The sequence below is a fragment of the Eleutherodactylus coqui genome, chromosome 2, assembly GCF_035609145.1.
Source record: "Eleutherodactylus coqui strain aEleCoq1 chromosome 2, aEleCoq1.hap1, whole genome shotgun sequence".
NCBI lineage: Eukaryota > Metazoa > Chordata > Amphibia > Anura > Eleutherodactylidae > Eleutherodactylus > Eleutherodactylus coqui.
The window spans coordinates 133,882,609-133,898,258 of NC_089838.1; the positions used below are offsets into that span (position 1 = coordinate 133,882,609).

At 44.0% G+C, this 15,650-nt stretch overlaps 2 protein-coding genes across 13 annotated transcripts in view; one reads left to right on the forward strand and one right to left on the reverse strand.

Moving 5' to 3' along the window:
• HELB (DNA helicase B) overlaps positions 1 to 12,921 on the forward strand; it is a 35,388-nt gene extending 22,467 nt beyond the window's left edge. The window contains exons 9-14 of the mRNA XM_066591602.1: positions 478 to 537; positions 1,479 to 1,568; positions 2,551 to 2,704; positions 5,838 to 5,972; positions 9,797 to 10,336; positions 10,782 to 12,921. Coding sequence (XP_066447699.1) covers positions 478 to 537; positions 1,479 to 1,568; positions 2,551 to 2,704; positions 5,838 to 5,972; positions 9,797 to 10,336; positions 10,782 to 10,970 — 1,168 coding nt within the window. The 3' untranslated portion in view covers positions 10,971 to 12,921. The remainder of the gene's footprint in view (positions 1 to 477; positions 538 to 1,478; positions 1,569 to 2,550; positions 2,705 to 5,837; positions 5,973 to 9,796; positions 10,337 to 10,781) is intronic.
• Positions 12,744 to 15,650, reverse strand: part of GRIP1 (glutamate receptor interacting protein 1) — a 447,093-nt gene continuing 444,186 nt past the window's right edge. For all 12 annotated transcript variants that reach the window (XM_066591593.1, XM_066591600.1, XM_066591598.1 and 9 more), the window contains one exon: positions 12,744 to 14,285. In XM_066591593.1, coding sequence (XP_066447690.1) covers positions 14,049 to 14,285 — 237 coding nt within the window. In that variant the 3' untranslated portion in view covers positions 12,744 to 14,048. The remainder of the gene's footprint in view (positions 14,286 to 15,650) is intronic.

The following is a 15,650-nucleotide window of genomic DNA, read 5'->3' on the forward strand; positions in this document are numbered from 1 at the left end:
GTGCTGAGGCTCAGGCTGCTTGCTATAATAAAGGGGCTGCACAGCTCACTTGAGCATTGTGCCTCTAGTTGACTTCCTTGCTTGTTGGCAGCTGAAGACCGGCACATAGAGCTCTGTAGAAGTCTATGTGTCCGTCTTCAAAAACGGCCAGCAAGCAAGTAGGTAGATCGTTGAATTCAATGGGAGCTGTGCCTGCATTACCAAACTGGACCACTGCAATACAGACAGCACTATCCGCTTCCAGCACTGTTTGTACAGATGGGGAGCATGGGAATCAGCTGATTGGTGGGGATCTTGACTAGCAGATCCCTGCCAATCATCTATTGATGACCTATCCTGGAAATAGTTCCTCAACAGAGAACAAGTGATGGTTATGTTACTGTACTGTTTATGCTCTAGACAACTTTAATAGGCTATAATAATTCTGTATATGTTCAATGTTAAACGGGGAAAAGTGACACAATTTTCTTTATTCAGGAAGGATTGCCTGTTGATCAATGAACTTTGCTGCAAACATTACTCGGACCATACAATGAAGTAAGTGTGTTGCTTCTGTTTACTAATTAGCTGTAGCATAGCTAGAGACTTGGTTTACATTGGGACTTTTTGCGCACTAAACGCTTTTGCTTTTTGTTTTATTTTTCAATTTTCTTTTCCTTTTTTTGTAGGTTACATGATGGCTAATTTTTTTTGCAGTGGGACGGGCCTGTAGTCTTAATTGGCAGTTAATTGTGTTTTGTTTCGTACAGCGTTCACAGTACAGGCTGAATAAGTTGTTTTATTATACACATCCTTATGGGCGCCAAATATATATAGGAAGTTTTTTTTTTTATATAAACGTTTATTTTTTCCCCATAATAAAGGACCTTGTAAATGGACATAAAAACTGTACTTGGCACAGTCAATCCTTTGATTGCTCCAATAATTGCAGTGCCACTCTATTGCAGTGTATTATACCTGTCAGTGTTGCGCTGACAGGCAGCCTATTAATTTCTGCCTTTACCTTTCTGAAAAAAACAGCATGCACCCTGAAAAATGCTACCAAAACTGAGGAAAAAATGCCACGCTGTTTTTAGTGTGCTTCATAATTTTTTTTTACTTTGTGTGGTTGCCATGGTTTTACTGCAAGCTGTGCATTTTTATTATAAACTTTACTACTTAATTCCCCATTCACATCTGTGCCCAGCCAGCCGAGTCTTTGTTCCACTTTGTTCTTAGAACGGAAAAGCAAAAATACTGGAAGCTCCGAGCCTGGCTTGTGCCGGACCAGACAGATCATCTTACCTAGAATGGATTTGTCCGGCTTCCAGTATGTTGGCCGATATGTTCCTGGATGATATGACGCAGCGTACTGCGCTACTTCATCCAGGATTTGCAGCGAAGTCAGATGTGAATGGGACCTAACGTGTTGCTGTTGTTGGCACTGCTGAAGTGTAATACACAGATCAATGAGAAGTGACGTGCTTTACATTTACCAGGGATTCGCGCTCCAAATACGACTTTAGATGTGGAGATAAGGTTTGCTGCACTAAAAACGCCTACGTCAAGGATCTGCTCTCCAGGCTCGGGTAGGTGCGCTTTCATTACTTAAAGGAAAACTACCAGAGGAAATACATGCAAAACTTGAAGATGACTTTCTTGTTTTGTTAGTCTATCGTTCTACTGAGCTCATCATCGTGATTTACTGCCTATGTCAGAAGACGTTTGATAGGAAAACATGATCCGTTTTTGAATGTACAATAACAAGAATAAAGACACTGAGAGGATGACCGCAGGATCAGACTGCAGAGGTTTTTGTTGGTAGTCTGTTATCATGGAGACACGTGCAGCTGCATAGAAGCTGGAGACAAAAAAGATATATATTTTTGAGATGTTTAAAAATAAATAAAAATTTAAAAAATATATCAACACTTTATTTTAAAGGTATAGAAGCAACACTATTTACTATGGATAGCATGGTGCTCAGACAAGTAATCAGTTACTTGAAAAGACCGATGCTTGCTCGAGCATCAGCCCTAAACGAGCGTGCTCGCTCATCTCTATTAAGCAGAGCTCATTCAGTCTCTCAGTCACTTTGACGATGAATGTGAACGACTGAACAAGCAACAATGTATCTGCTGTATAAACAGGCTGCCTGGGCGAACTCTATCATCGTTCACTAGTTCAAACGCAAAATCGGTTTGGCTAAATGGCCCCCTAGTTGCATGCGGCACTGTTCACATCTGTGTAGTCTTCGTGGGAGGCATTCAAGAGTCTCCATTACATATTTTACCAAAAATGGAAATGAGTTTCAGTAGATGGAAAAAGGGAAACTTTCCAACAGATTGCTGGAATGCAGTCCCATTTTATAAGGTGTCAGGAAGGTAGTTTCTCCACATCATGAAATAGTGATCATATATATATATATAAAAAAAATTTTTAGGTGGTTTAGTTTTTTCTTTTGGCCATTCATACCTCATGTACATCAGGGTCTTTTGTTTTATGTTCTTTTCTTTTTAACAGGGAGTGCCCCTTTGATGCTGCTCTTCTAACAAATGTTCTGTTCTCTAGGAATTGTAGCAAAGACTCACAGGAGGACCCTTCAAGTGGAATAGTCACCGTCAGTCAGCCTCAACTGGACGAAGCTAAATTACCTCTGGAAGCCAGGAATGGGATCGAGGATGATGACCGGCTCTGTAATGGAGAAATATTTTTTATAACTGACGTAAGCCGGTTTTATTACACTCAATAGGGCCTTTTAAATTGTAGTAGTTTTGTTATATCAGCGATGGATGACAAAATTGTTACAGCTGTTGAAAGAATGTTTGCATATATATAAATTGGTGTGTGTTTTAAAAAAAAAAAAAAAAAAAAAAAAAAGGAAAAATACAGGAAAATATATATTTTTTTTAAGTCTATGGCAAAAAAAAAGCCACATGCCAACATATCCCAATATGGCTCTGTACGGAGGCACAATACAATGGAGCCATCCTGTATAGAACCATAGAGACATACTGTGCGGTCACACACATTCCATGCTTTACTCGCTTTGGTAAGGATGATAAATAATCTTGTTCTAAATTACACTCAGAATATGGCTTCTGAGAATTACGTTTGTCTTAACCTGTAATTTGATGTAAATCCATGCATGCACTGGAGTTTTGCGTTTAGTGGGTGGGTCTGTTAATGATAGCCTTCCCTGAATGGATATACGTAGAGGGCAGATGAGAGAGTGATTGACAGAATCCTAAACTCTGATTTAGCTGGGATTTAAATTGGTAAATGACAATTTAAAGATTATCCCCATGTCTGTAATATAGCTCTGCAGGGGGCCCATTACTGCTAAGCATAGCAGCAGATTGTATAGATTGGGCTTAAGAAGGGTTTCCTTGCTTTTCTCTTACAAGATCCAATCTAATCCTTCGCTACGAATACCGTATTTTTCGGCGTATAAGACGACTTTTTAACCCGGGAAAATCTTCTCCAAAGTCGGGGGTCGTCTTATACGCCGGGAATACGCTATAGATAAAAAAAACTCGCCTCCCGCGGCACTGCTGCAGGCTGTCACTACCTCCTCCACGCTGACAGAGCACTGCTTTCTGGATGCGGAGCCTGAATGCCCCACCCTCAGAAAGCTAATGCTCTGATTGGCTAACTCAGCACGGCGTCAGCCAATGAAAGCTGGCGCTTGATTAACCAATCAGAGCCCTGATTCAGAAAGCAATGCTCTGTCGGCGTGGAGGAGGGAGCGACAGCCTGCAGCAGCGCCGCAGGAGGTGAGTATTGATTTTTTTTTTCCCCCTACAGTGTATTCCTGGCGTATAAGTCAACAGTTTGGGGTTGTCTTATACTCCAGAAAATACGATACATGTAACAGTATTATGGTGCTGCTGGAGCTACGCGACTTCCCAGTTTTAACTATGGAGCTCCATGCTGCAGTGTAAAGCCCCATTTACATGCAACAATTTGCTCACAATTCGTTCAAACGATGGCATATGAGCGATAATTGTTGCGTGTAAACGCTTCCATCGTTTAGGGTGGACACCCACTGGCGTTTTATTCTATCTTGCGCTGTGAGAGCAAGTGAAAACACTCGCCTCGCAGCGTAAGAAAAACGCTGGAACATCGCCAGTGTTCTCAATAGGGCCAGCGGCAGCAGCACTAGCCCCATTGAAAACATAGAGAGAATACCGCGGACTTCTGCCACAGCTGTGGCAGGAGTTTTCTTCATCCCCGCGGAGATGAAAGAATTCTCTGCCACAGCTGTGACAGAAGTGCAGCATGCTATCCCATTGCTTTCAATGGGATCGGCAGTGCTGCCGGTCCCATTGAAAGCAGTGGTTTGTGGCAACCCCTGCAGTATGAAGGGCTTGAAATATAAGCCCTTCCCTGAAAATCATCATTAACTGGTTGACACTGCTGTCCAGCACTTTCAGCAGGCGGGAAGTTAAGAATCCCTGCCTGCTGAAGGGTCTTTGCTGATTGCCTGAGCGCTCAGCCAATTACAGGCAGCGCTTAGCTATTCATGAATGAAGGAAACTCCTGCCACAGCTGTCACTGCTGTGAAAGCTGCGGCAGAAGTCTGTGATATTCTCCCTATGTTTTCAATGGAGCTAGCACTGCTGCCGCTGGCCCCATTGGCAACACTGGCGATATCCCAGCGTCATCCTGGCGTCTTTCTTGTGCTGCGAGGCGAGTGTTTTCACTTGCTCTCGCAACGCAAGAGAGAATAAAACGCCAGTGGATGTCAGCCCTTACTCTTCCACTGAAGGATGATTTTAGGGTGAGTTTAAAATCCATTGTTCAGCCTGAGAGTAGATAATGGACCGCATGCTGTGTTCTGTACAGGAGAGGCTGATTACATTGTATTCATGCTAACAGCCCATTAGAGAACAAAGGAGCTAATTGCAGAGCTCAGACCACCTGCTGTGTTCTGCAGGCAGCTCCTGGAGGCTCATTACATGCAAATGTATATGTTAGAGTGCTAATGGACATTAGTGTCCATTAGCACTTTATGCAAAATGATTGCTAGAACTGTCAATCTTTTAATTGTTTGAAAGATTGTCTTTGCGTGTAAATGAGCCTTTAGGCCACTTGTGTCTTGTGAATATGAAGATCGGGTGTAGAAGACGTCGGACAGCAGACCCTCGTCTATGTGCTTTCCAATGTTCACAGAGACCATATCTGCATGTGCTATTCTCGGCCATTAAAATGGATGAGAATGGGACATGTAGCAATCCCCCCCCCCCTCAAACACACTGACCCTTAGTCCATGTGAAAAAAGCCATGTAAATAGCCTGCTCATGCTGACTGTGGAATACATGGATAATAAATAGCCCAAAAATATGGCCATCTGAATAGACCCTAGAAGAATACTTGGAGTTGCAGGTAACACGGTGTGCTCCTGTGGACTGTGGCTCATTCAAAAATGCACTCTAACGAAAGCTGTAGACACTGTAGTCCTAGATCCTTGTTCTGCCTTAATCAAGCTGAGCTAAAATGCAGTCAAGCACTTAGAAGCACAAATAACCGGTAATCCTCCCCTACTGATAATGACTTGGGGTGTGTTCTTGCCTAGCTGGTTTGCTGTGGATTTTGTCACAGATTGTGGTGCCGATCAGCAGATTTCACCCCTTCAATTTAAAAGGGTGAAATCAGCTGCAGGTCTGCACCAACAATCTGCAGCAGATCAGCGACATGTGAACACACCCGTAGGGCGTACAGGCAGCTTTTAAGCTCCTGACAGGACAAGTGCTAGAAAGACAAATGGAAGACAAGACTAGGTTCTCTTTGTGAAATATTTGTTGCTAGTGACAGAATTGTGTTTTAAAACCTTACAAAGGCTTTTTATGTCCTAGGATGTGGAGAAAGATAATATCCGTGAATTAACATTATCTGATGGAGAGGATAGACAGTACACCCTGAATTATAAGGCACTCCGCAGTCTCAGTAAATTACGACATGCTTGGGCTCGAACTATTCATACGTTTCAGGTAAGACCTCTTCACATGAGACCATCTGTGTGAGACCCCAATAGAGCAATACGAGTACCTGTAATTGCATCCACTGAAAATCCCTAAGGATATGCCAGCAATATTAAAGGCCCAGAAAACACCTTTAAAAGGAAATCTGCCGACTCCTTTGAGCCCCATTAGCTAAACTTATGGACTCATAGGAGCTGACATGCTGAGGCTGGGGAGGTGAGTACTATACACTAATTATCTAAAAGAATAGAGTACCTAGGAGGATTTGGAATTGATTGCAATCACACAGAGAAAGTTTTAATGTGGATAGAAGTAAGTGATTACAATATCAGAGCAAAGGGAGAATTTATTGGAGAAAACTGATCCCTTGAAGGGAGGCTCTAGTACCCTGTTGTACCACCTCTAGCTTGGGTACAAGATGTGATACAGGGGGCATGGAGGCTCTAGTACTGTTGTACCAGCTCTAGCTTGGATACAAGGTGTCATACAGGCGGGCATAGAGACATATAGGTTCCATATGTTATCCTGCTGCATATTGTTCCACTTGATCCCCTAGGTAGGTCAAAATTGTCATTCCAGACATGTTCTATTGGTGATAAATCTGGCGGCTGGGCAGATCACGGAAGTGTGACAACGTCGTGGAGACATTCCTCCGACACCCTTGCTGTGTGCAGCCGAGCATGATCCTGCTGGAAAATGCCTCTTGGAAGGCGACATGACAGGAACACATGTGGCTGCAGGATGTCCTGAGCAACACCTCCCAACAGTCTAGTCAGAACGGCCCAAATGGGGAAAACTATTTTTCGATACAACCATCCAGTTTCTCACATTCCAATAATGCGCCCCTCTCAAACTATTAACTGGGTGAAACCTCTTCTCTACGTCGTAGAGACGTCTAGTGGTCAACAAGCTCTACCCAAGCGGAAGAGGTCACTACACACAAGGAGCCTCTTATAGGCCAAGGGGGAACAACTTTTGGGCTTCAGCTGAAAAGACCGTTGCACAACTCGAATCCTTTGCATATCTGCCTGAGATGTAACTGCATGCCAAGCTTTGACGCAAAACGACACCTAAAGAACATCTCAAGAATCCGCTCCTTTCTCACCATAGACACGCTGAAAACGCTTGTTGTTGCCCTCATCCACTCACGGCTCGACTATTGCAACTCCTTGCTGGTCGGCCTCCCCTGCACCAGACTCTACCCTCTACAATCCATCCTGAATGCGGCAGCCAGGCTCATCTTCCTGTCCAGCCGCTACTCAGATGCCTCTGCCCTGTGCCAGTCACTGCACTGGCTGCCAGTTAAATACAGAATTCAATTTAAACTTATCACCTTCATCCACAAAGCCCTCCACAGTGCAGCGCCCCCCTATATCGCCTCCCTCATCTCAATCCATCACCCAGCCCGGGCTCTCCGCTCGGCAAACGAAACTAGACTGCACACCCCTCTAATTCGAACTTCTCACTCCCGCCTCCAAGACTTCTCCAGAGCAGCATCGGTCCTCTGGAACGCACTACCAAAGAACATCCGGGCAATCCAGGACTCGAAAAACTTCAGGCGTGCTCTAAAGACGCACCTCTTCAGGGATGCATACCGCATTCCCTAAACAAACCCTTCTGTACTCCGCCTGATAACATGTTTCCTGACCTACTGACTGCAATCTCTGCTAGCCATCATAAACCGCTCCTGTAGTCATATTGATCCTGCCGTCGCATAGCTAAATGTCTGACTGTTGTCTGTATATAGCATCCCTCACTCCCGCCTTGTAAGCTATCTATCAGAGAACTCTCTCCTCGACCCCCTACAGTCTGGCTTCCGACCCCAACACTCCACAGAAACTGCCCTTACAAGGGTATCAAACGACCTACTGTCAGCCAAATCGAGGGGTGACTACTCCCTACTGATCCTCCTCGATCTCTCTGCAGCATTTGACACAGTTGACCACAAACTCCTCCTCAGTATGCTTCGCTCCATCGGCCTAAAGGACACTGCTCTCTCCTGGTTCTCCTCCTACCTATCTGACCGCTTTTTCAGTGTCTCCTTTGCTGGCTCTACCTCTCCTTCTCTTCCCCTTGCTGTTGGGGTCCCCCAAGGCTCGGTCCTTGGCCCCCTCCTTTTCTCTATCTACACAGCCCCTGTTGGACAAACCATCAGGAGCTTTGGCCTCCATTACCACCTCTATGCTGATGACACCCAGTTATACACCTCTTCCCGTGACATCTCTGCACCTTTCCTCCAAAACATCACCAACTGTCTGTCTGCTGTCTCTAACACCATGTCCTCTCTCTACCTAAAACTAAACCTCTCTAAAACTGACTTACTGGTGTTTCCTCCTTCCACAAACCGACCTCCTCCTGACATCTCCATCTCAGTGTGTGGCGTCACCATAACTCCTAGACAACATGCCCGCTGCCTTGGGGTCATATTCGACTCAGATCTCTCATTTACTCCCTACATCCAGTCAGTGGCCCGAACATGTCGGCTGCACCTAAAGAACATCTCAAGAATCCGCTCCTTTCTCACCATAGACACGCTGAAAACGCTTGTTGTTGCCCTCATCCACTCACGGCTCGACTATTGCAACTCCTTGCTGGTCGGCCTCCCCTGCACCAGACTCTACCCTCTACAATCCATCCTGAATGCGGCAGCCAGGCTCATCTTCCTGTCCAGCCGCTACTCAGATGCCTCTGCCCTGTGCCAGTCACTGCACTGGCTGCCAGTTAAATACAGAATTCAATTTAAACTTATCACCTTCATCCACAAAGCCCTCCACAGTGCAGCGCCCCCCTATATCGCCTCCCTCATCTCAATCCATCACCCAGCCCGGGCTCTCCGCTCGGCAAACGAAACTAGACTGCACACCCCTCTAATTCGAACTTCTCACTCCCGCCTCCAAGACTTCTCCAGAGCAGCATCGGTCCTCTGGAACGCACTACCAAAGAACATCCGGGCAATCCAGGACTCGAAAAACTTCAGGCGTGCTCTAAAGACGCACCTCTTCAGGGATGCATACCGCATTCCCTAAACAAACCCTTCTGTACTCCGCCTGATAACATGTTTCCTGACCTACTGACTGCAATCTCTGCTAGCCATCATAAACCGCTCCTGTAGTCATATTGATCCTGCCGTCGCATAGCTAAATGTCTGACTGTTGTCTGTATATAGCATCCCTCACTCTCCAGCACGCGATACTGTGCACACCTCCAGCCATTTTACCTTCTGTATCACCCCCTTACTTGTAGTATGTAAGCTCGTTGGAGCAGGACCCTCACCCCTATTGTTTCCATCAGCTGATTACGATTGTAACCGTGGTTCTGTAATTTTTTGTACTTTTGTCTCTGTATTTCCCCTGTCTATGTAAGCGCTGCGGAATATGTTGGCGCTATACAAATAAAGATTATTATTATTATTATTATTATTAACTCCTTCTAGGGGCTTGATTTTGTGACAAGTGTACTTGCCTTCCTTGCCATTCCTTTGCTGTGTGCTTCAGATCAGCAGCTGTGTTGCATCCTGCAGAATAAAGGGTGTGCGCACTGAAAGGGAGAACTAGTTTTCTCATTCTGTGCATGTGTCTAAGTAGTTCACTAGGTGATTCAGCTTGTGGCATTGATAGGGGAAGGTAAATCTAGTACTCCTCACCCTGGACTCTATATGTCAGCTCCTATGAGACCATAAGTTTAGCTTATAGGGCTCAAAGGAGCTAACAGCCTCCCTCTAATAAGTAGATAGCAGCCTGGCTTGACTTAGAAGTACATTTATTGGGAGATGGCAGTTGGTGTGTTCAGACTTATCCATGTGGCTAAAGGCACATTTTTCTCCTTGGATCCAGGGTTCAGAAGAAGATACTGTCGTGTATGTTCTGGGCGCTGCTGGCAGGCAGAATTGGAAACATGTATACACCGCCGTAACTAGAGGCCGCAAGCGTGTTTACATAATTGCAAAGAATGATCAGCTAGACAAAGCAATTGCCAATAAGGCCCGTGAAAGAAAGACCCGATTAAAGCAGCGTCTGAAAGATAAACTGACGCAGAATCGCACCTCTGAACAGCCAACAGCCATGCCTCCTACCTATCCAGAGAGCAGTCAGATGGCAGAAAAGCAGGAACCTGATGTCACGCGTACTTCACCCCCGCTTCCATACACACAGCTTAAAACACCGCCACGCTTTTCTTGCCCACCTGTGCCTACAACGCCCAAAGCCTGTTCATCTACTAGTGGAGATTGGCTGGAAGGTGCAGAGCACACAATGCATGCACAACCTGACCACTTACAAGGCTGCACACTGGAGGAATCCCCTTTACAGAAGAGGGCTGCAAGTCCTTGGGATGGGTCTGAGACTCCGAAGAAGATACGAGTAAAGAGCTACCTGGTAATGTATTCGTCTCTACTGCTGTTTGTTATACATTTTCATTTCAATCAAATAACTGTACAGAGTAACCCTGACAAATGTTACAATATATATTATAATGTTTTATTTCTCAACTTGACGATAAAAAAACGTTCCTGAATTGTAGGACCCGGGTCAGCATATATTTCTGCAACACAGATTTTTAAACCTACAAAGATTGCTAAATGCAGAAATAATACCAACTGTTTCTAGGAAGATAATTGACTTGCCAGCAATAGGCATGTTGGGTGGTGTGTGCAGGGCCATACGTATTCTGCTTTACAAGTATAGTTGTCTACGATGAAACCTCAGTCTGCTGGACTTCTACTAACGAGGACACTTCAGTCTACCAGATTACCAATGTCTGACATACACTATTCAGTTTCCATATTGAATCCTTTATTTCCACTGTTACTTTTATCTGCAGGATTCAACAGAAGAATCTCCTACAAATAGTCGTGAATTTCAGCTCCTGAGTCTTCAGAGTCCCTGTCACAAGAACTCTTCATCCCCCCAATGTGAAAAACATCCAAGCACCCAGGATCCAGCTCTGAAAGGCTCAGCCAGAGCAAGTAGAGTCCTGACTTATGACAGCTCTCCTGCCCCTGAGGGTTGATGTTAGACGTTCCTCTACCTCATCACTCATTGTGTTTTTGGAGTTGTCGTTGATGTTTGTTTTTTTAAGTTTTATAAAGAATAACAAACCTGGTCTTAATTCTGCAGACCCCAAGCATCAATACGATGATTTAATGAGAACTCTGTTCACAATCTTAATAGTGGGTTTAAAAAATCACTGATGACCCATGTTTTAGTGTTCTGGAACCTATCACCATTAAACTTTTAGACACAAAAAAAAAACTGTAACCTTAAAGAGAACTCCTCACCAGAATTTGTGGAAGCTTTTACTTGCAGCTCTCCCCCAAAAAGTGTTTGTCAATAATTGTGATTACAATGGGGTGATTTTTCAGAAAAGTTTTTTGAAGTGCTCAACTTCCTTCAGTTGGAGGTTAGGCAGGAACATCCGTGTTTTGCCTTGCTGGCATTCACCACACCTTTCCCTCAACAGACTCTGGTCACAGCGTTGGATCTTCTGGGCTTCACTAACTGAGCTTTAACTTGGCAATTTTCTATTGCTGTGTTAAAGCGTAGAATAACTGAGTTAAAACGTAGACAGCGCTCACTTACTGAAACCCACAAGATCTTGCGCTGTGACCAGAATGTGTGCCATAGGGGAGGAACTGTGGATGCCATTAAAAAAAACCTGGAAGTACATAAGGATACGCTCTCATGAAGCAGTCGCCACACTGCTGAGTTGTGGAAGACAGCCCTGTTGGTGGTGATCTGTGCAGCTTGCTAATGATTTAAACAGACAGACAGACCCATATAGGGCGCAGTGGCCTAGGTTGGTACTGCAGGCTAAGTCCTACTGAAGTGAATGGGACTTCAGCCTGCAGTACCAACCCAGGCCACTGCACAATGTACAGAACGGTCTACTTCCTGCAGCAAAATATTTAGAAGTGAGATAACTCTTTTAAGACTGTTACATGAGCACTACCCACTAGCACTCACATATTGGCGTACTGTCCCTGCCAATGCAGTTGCAGTGCAGCAATTAGCACTATTATACAAGCATTAACGGTGTGTTATAGTGCCAATTGCTGAACTACACCTGTGCTCACAGGTGCAGCCCAGCAATTGTTGGGGAAACGTGAGCACTAGCGGCAGCCACTAGCACTTCTAGAATAGCACCCCAAGTGTTCACATAAGTTGTCGATGGAAACACAACCCAGTCGTACAGTGATCGCGGACCGTACCCTGAAGGTATGGGGCTTTTGTCAGAAAACTTAATACTACTTTACAAAGACTTATTTTGGGGAACTAGAAGTAAAAATCAGCTAAAATGCACACCTTGAATCCTGCGCTGGGTACTCTTTAATATTTGTAAACACAATGGAAATATTATGTCATGTCTAATGTTTTACTGAATCAAAGCAGAAATCTTCTTTTCCTGGCATCAGCTCGTTGAGTGCATTCATTTTTCTGTTTCCTCTGTGCCTTTTGCCTGTGTACATTTCTCGTAGCCGAGAACATTCACTGCCATCGTCTAACAGATGGTATTTTCAAACTCATTGGCATCAAGCTTTGCAGCCTAAGACTTTCAACTGCCAGTGTTGTATCTTCTGCCCGCTGTTTGCCGGGTTCAATGTTTACAGTGCCTGTAGCATTAATACTAACTCGGGTTACTTGCTAGTTCTACCCTTGTGGCATAACTAAACTCTTTCATTAGTTGAGGCTTTGCTAAGTCATGTACAATACTGAAATAAGAACCCAAAGGACATCCGTCCTCTTTATGAATCCCGCCTGCACCTTATAGTAATATCGCGCCAGCTTGTTTTTATATCATTGTTTATTCGGTTTTTATAGTATGATTGTTCCATACAAAGTTTCAACAGGTTGAGTTCCCAAAACCATACATAAGACAATAAATTTCATGCTATTAAAGTATTAAATTTGTACAAAAATACTTTACAGTTTAATACTTGTTTGTTACAAATAAAAATACATATTTAATTGACTTATGATAAATGATTTTCTTTTCTCCCATTTTTTTTACTTTTAGTTCACTTCGTATTTTGACTGGCAGTGTTTACAAACCATATGTTTGCACAGGTTAGAGTAAATGTATCCATTTAACCGTTACCAATAGACTGTAGTGCGAAGATTGAAGCAAGCAAGATGGAGGCTTCCTGGATCCTCTCCCGCTCAGCAGATGCCATTGCTAAGTATCGCAAACAGAGCTGCTGGTGAGCATCCAATCAAAATAGGAACCGTGTTATTGCTTCCAGGGATAGACAACTGGCACAGCTCTTTAGCACATGTACACTTCTAAAACAACAGTGAGAATGGCAGAGGAAGCGGATTGATGCTAAACCTTATTTATACTATACAAACACCAGCGTGTGGGTTAAGGGTCTTCATTGAAGGTGCCGCCGACACCGGCTGAAAAAGGCCAAGGACTGAAAATATGTAACAAATGACTTTTAGGCGCCAAGGAATTCTAAAAATCTTTAACCAATGCTATGGTAGAATATTTCATTGTAGTTGAAGTAGCAGCCCAAGAATAGATACAAACTAATGAAGACCTAACTTCAAGAAGTGAGTAAAGGGTTAACTTAAGACTAAACCACACACAGTACAGGGAGCACATGTACTGGGGGTCTGCTTAAAGGATGAGAATCGGACATACCACTGTCAGGGCAAATCGGGGGGAGAAAGTGTCTAAAACTTGGATACAAAATCCTGCTCAAAGTCTTAGCAGCTATAAGTTATATGCACAGGCTCATTCATCGTGAGGGTCGTCTTAAAAATCATGGAGGAGTTCCCTCTAGTCAACGGACATTGCACATCACAAAAGCCCCATATTTGTTCAAGGTTAAGCTTGGAATGGCACTATTTAGAGGAGTCTCAACATAGTAGTATGTGTACAAATATTTGGTACCCCTGCCATAGGCGTGTGGAGTACCTTTTCATTTACTTAGTGTTTCAGTTCCCCTGTGCTTAACAGTAAAGCCCCAGAGTGATATCTGTGTCTTAAACGTCACAGATCAGTCATATGACAGGTCTTTAGCACCAGTTTATAGAGATTTCTTTTTTGCTTCCAGGTCATTGCACTAGACTGATTTTTTTTTTTTTGCTATAATGTACTTGTTGAGTCTCTTATATCCATAGCTGCTAGACGTCCGCTAGTTGGTTGAAGGAAGGCGTCCGTGTGATCTGTCCATTCTTCTGCAGGGAGGCTTGAGCCGTCTGGGGCCTCCTTCTGAGAAGCTATGGGATTCCTACTAATTACCAAATCCAGTTTGTTACCGGACTCTGCTATTAAGGGAACAACCAAGCAGCAGTCAAAGTCCCTGGTGCGGACGTGATTTACCTGAGATAAAAGGAAAAGGAGGTATTAAGGACAGATTCAGTAATGCAATTTCCTATAAAATTATTGACCACATCGGCCTAAGAAAATTACATTTGATATCTGATAGCTTTTTATTAAGATATTTTCAGTTCTTGCTGCAGCAGACCTCCCTATTCTGGGTAGAGAGCACAAACCTTTATCCTGGTCTTCGCAGTAGGCCAAGGCTCAAGAGTGATTTGTTACAGCTCCTGATATGGTCACCTTCTATATTGTTGGTATGCACCTTTTAAACTCCTGCTTTCCTGTGGAATCCGCAGCCCGGACAGCTTCCATTGACTTCAATGGAAGCCTTCCATGCGGGATCCACACTGAAATGGAGCATGCTGCGATTTGATTTCTGCATCCAAAAAATCAGCAAATCCGCATGCTTTAATTCATATGTGGATCTTCTGCAAATCAAACCCTCTCGTGGATATTAGACCTAACTCTCTCTATCCCTTAGAATCAAGTGAGAAAACAATGTTTTATTTCATACTTTTACACCCAAAATATTTAATAATCCATGGAGAGGTTCAAGTAGCAAACACTGAGACCCTCTATAGTTTAGATTGAAACTTTGTAAAGAAGTGGCCACTTATGTCACATCCGTCTCATGTCAAAAACAAAACAGATTTCTTTCCAGAAGCCAGAAAGGAGGGGTAAATATGCCCCATATAAGAGGGCAATGCCACATCCAAGCACATGTACTATAAATCACACTTTGGTCTTCCTGGTGAGGGTTAAGGCCATTTTAGACAACGATTATTGCTTAACCCCTTGAGTGGCACGCCCGGAAAATTTCCGGGACGAGCTCCACTGCTCATAGCAACATAGCCCGGAAGATTTCCGGGCTATGTATCACTATGGGAGCTGCAGAGCACAATGCCACAAGCTGTGACAGTGTGCTCTGCCTGCACAGTCCCACAGAGAACAAAGCAAGGGCTTTGAAAAACCAGCAGAAGATATTGCCGACATGTCGGCAATGTCCTGCTTTGTTTACAAGTTGCCATAGAGACCATCGGCTTGTCAGAAACAAGCCGATCGTCTCTGTGGCAGGGAGAGCTGGTTGTTAGCTGTCAGAGGACAGCTAGGTACTAGCTCTTACAGCAGAGATCAGAGAAAACCTCCGATCTCTGCTGTGTTAACCCTTTACATGCTGCAGTCTATGTGACTGCAGCACGTAAAGGGTTGTCATTGCAGCATGTAAAGGGCTGTCACCATCGGACCCCCGGAATGTGATCAGGGGTCCTGATGGGTCCCTGTGGAAGTCCCCTAAAGGGACAAAAAAAAAAAAAAAAAAGGAAAAAAATTATTAAAAAAATTAAAAAAAACACTTGTCTCCCTTTA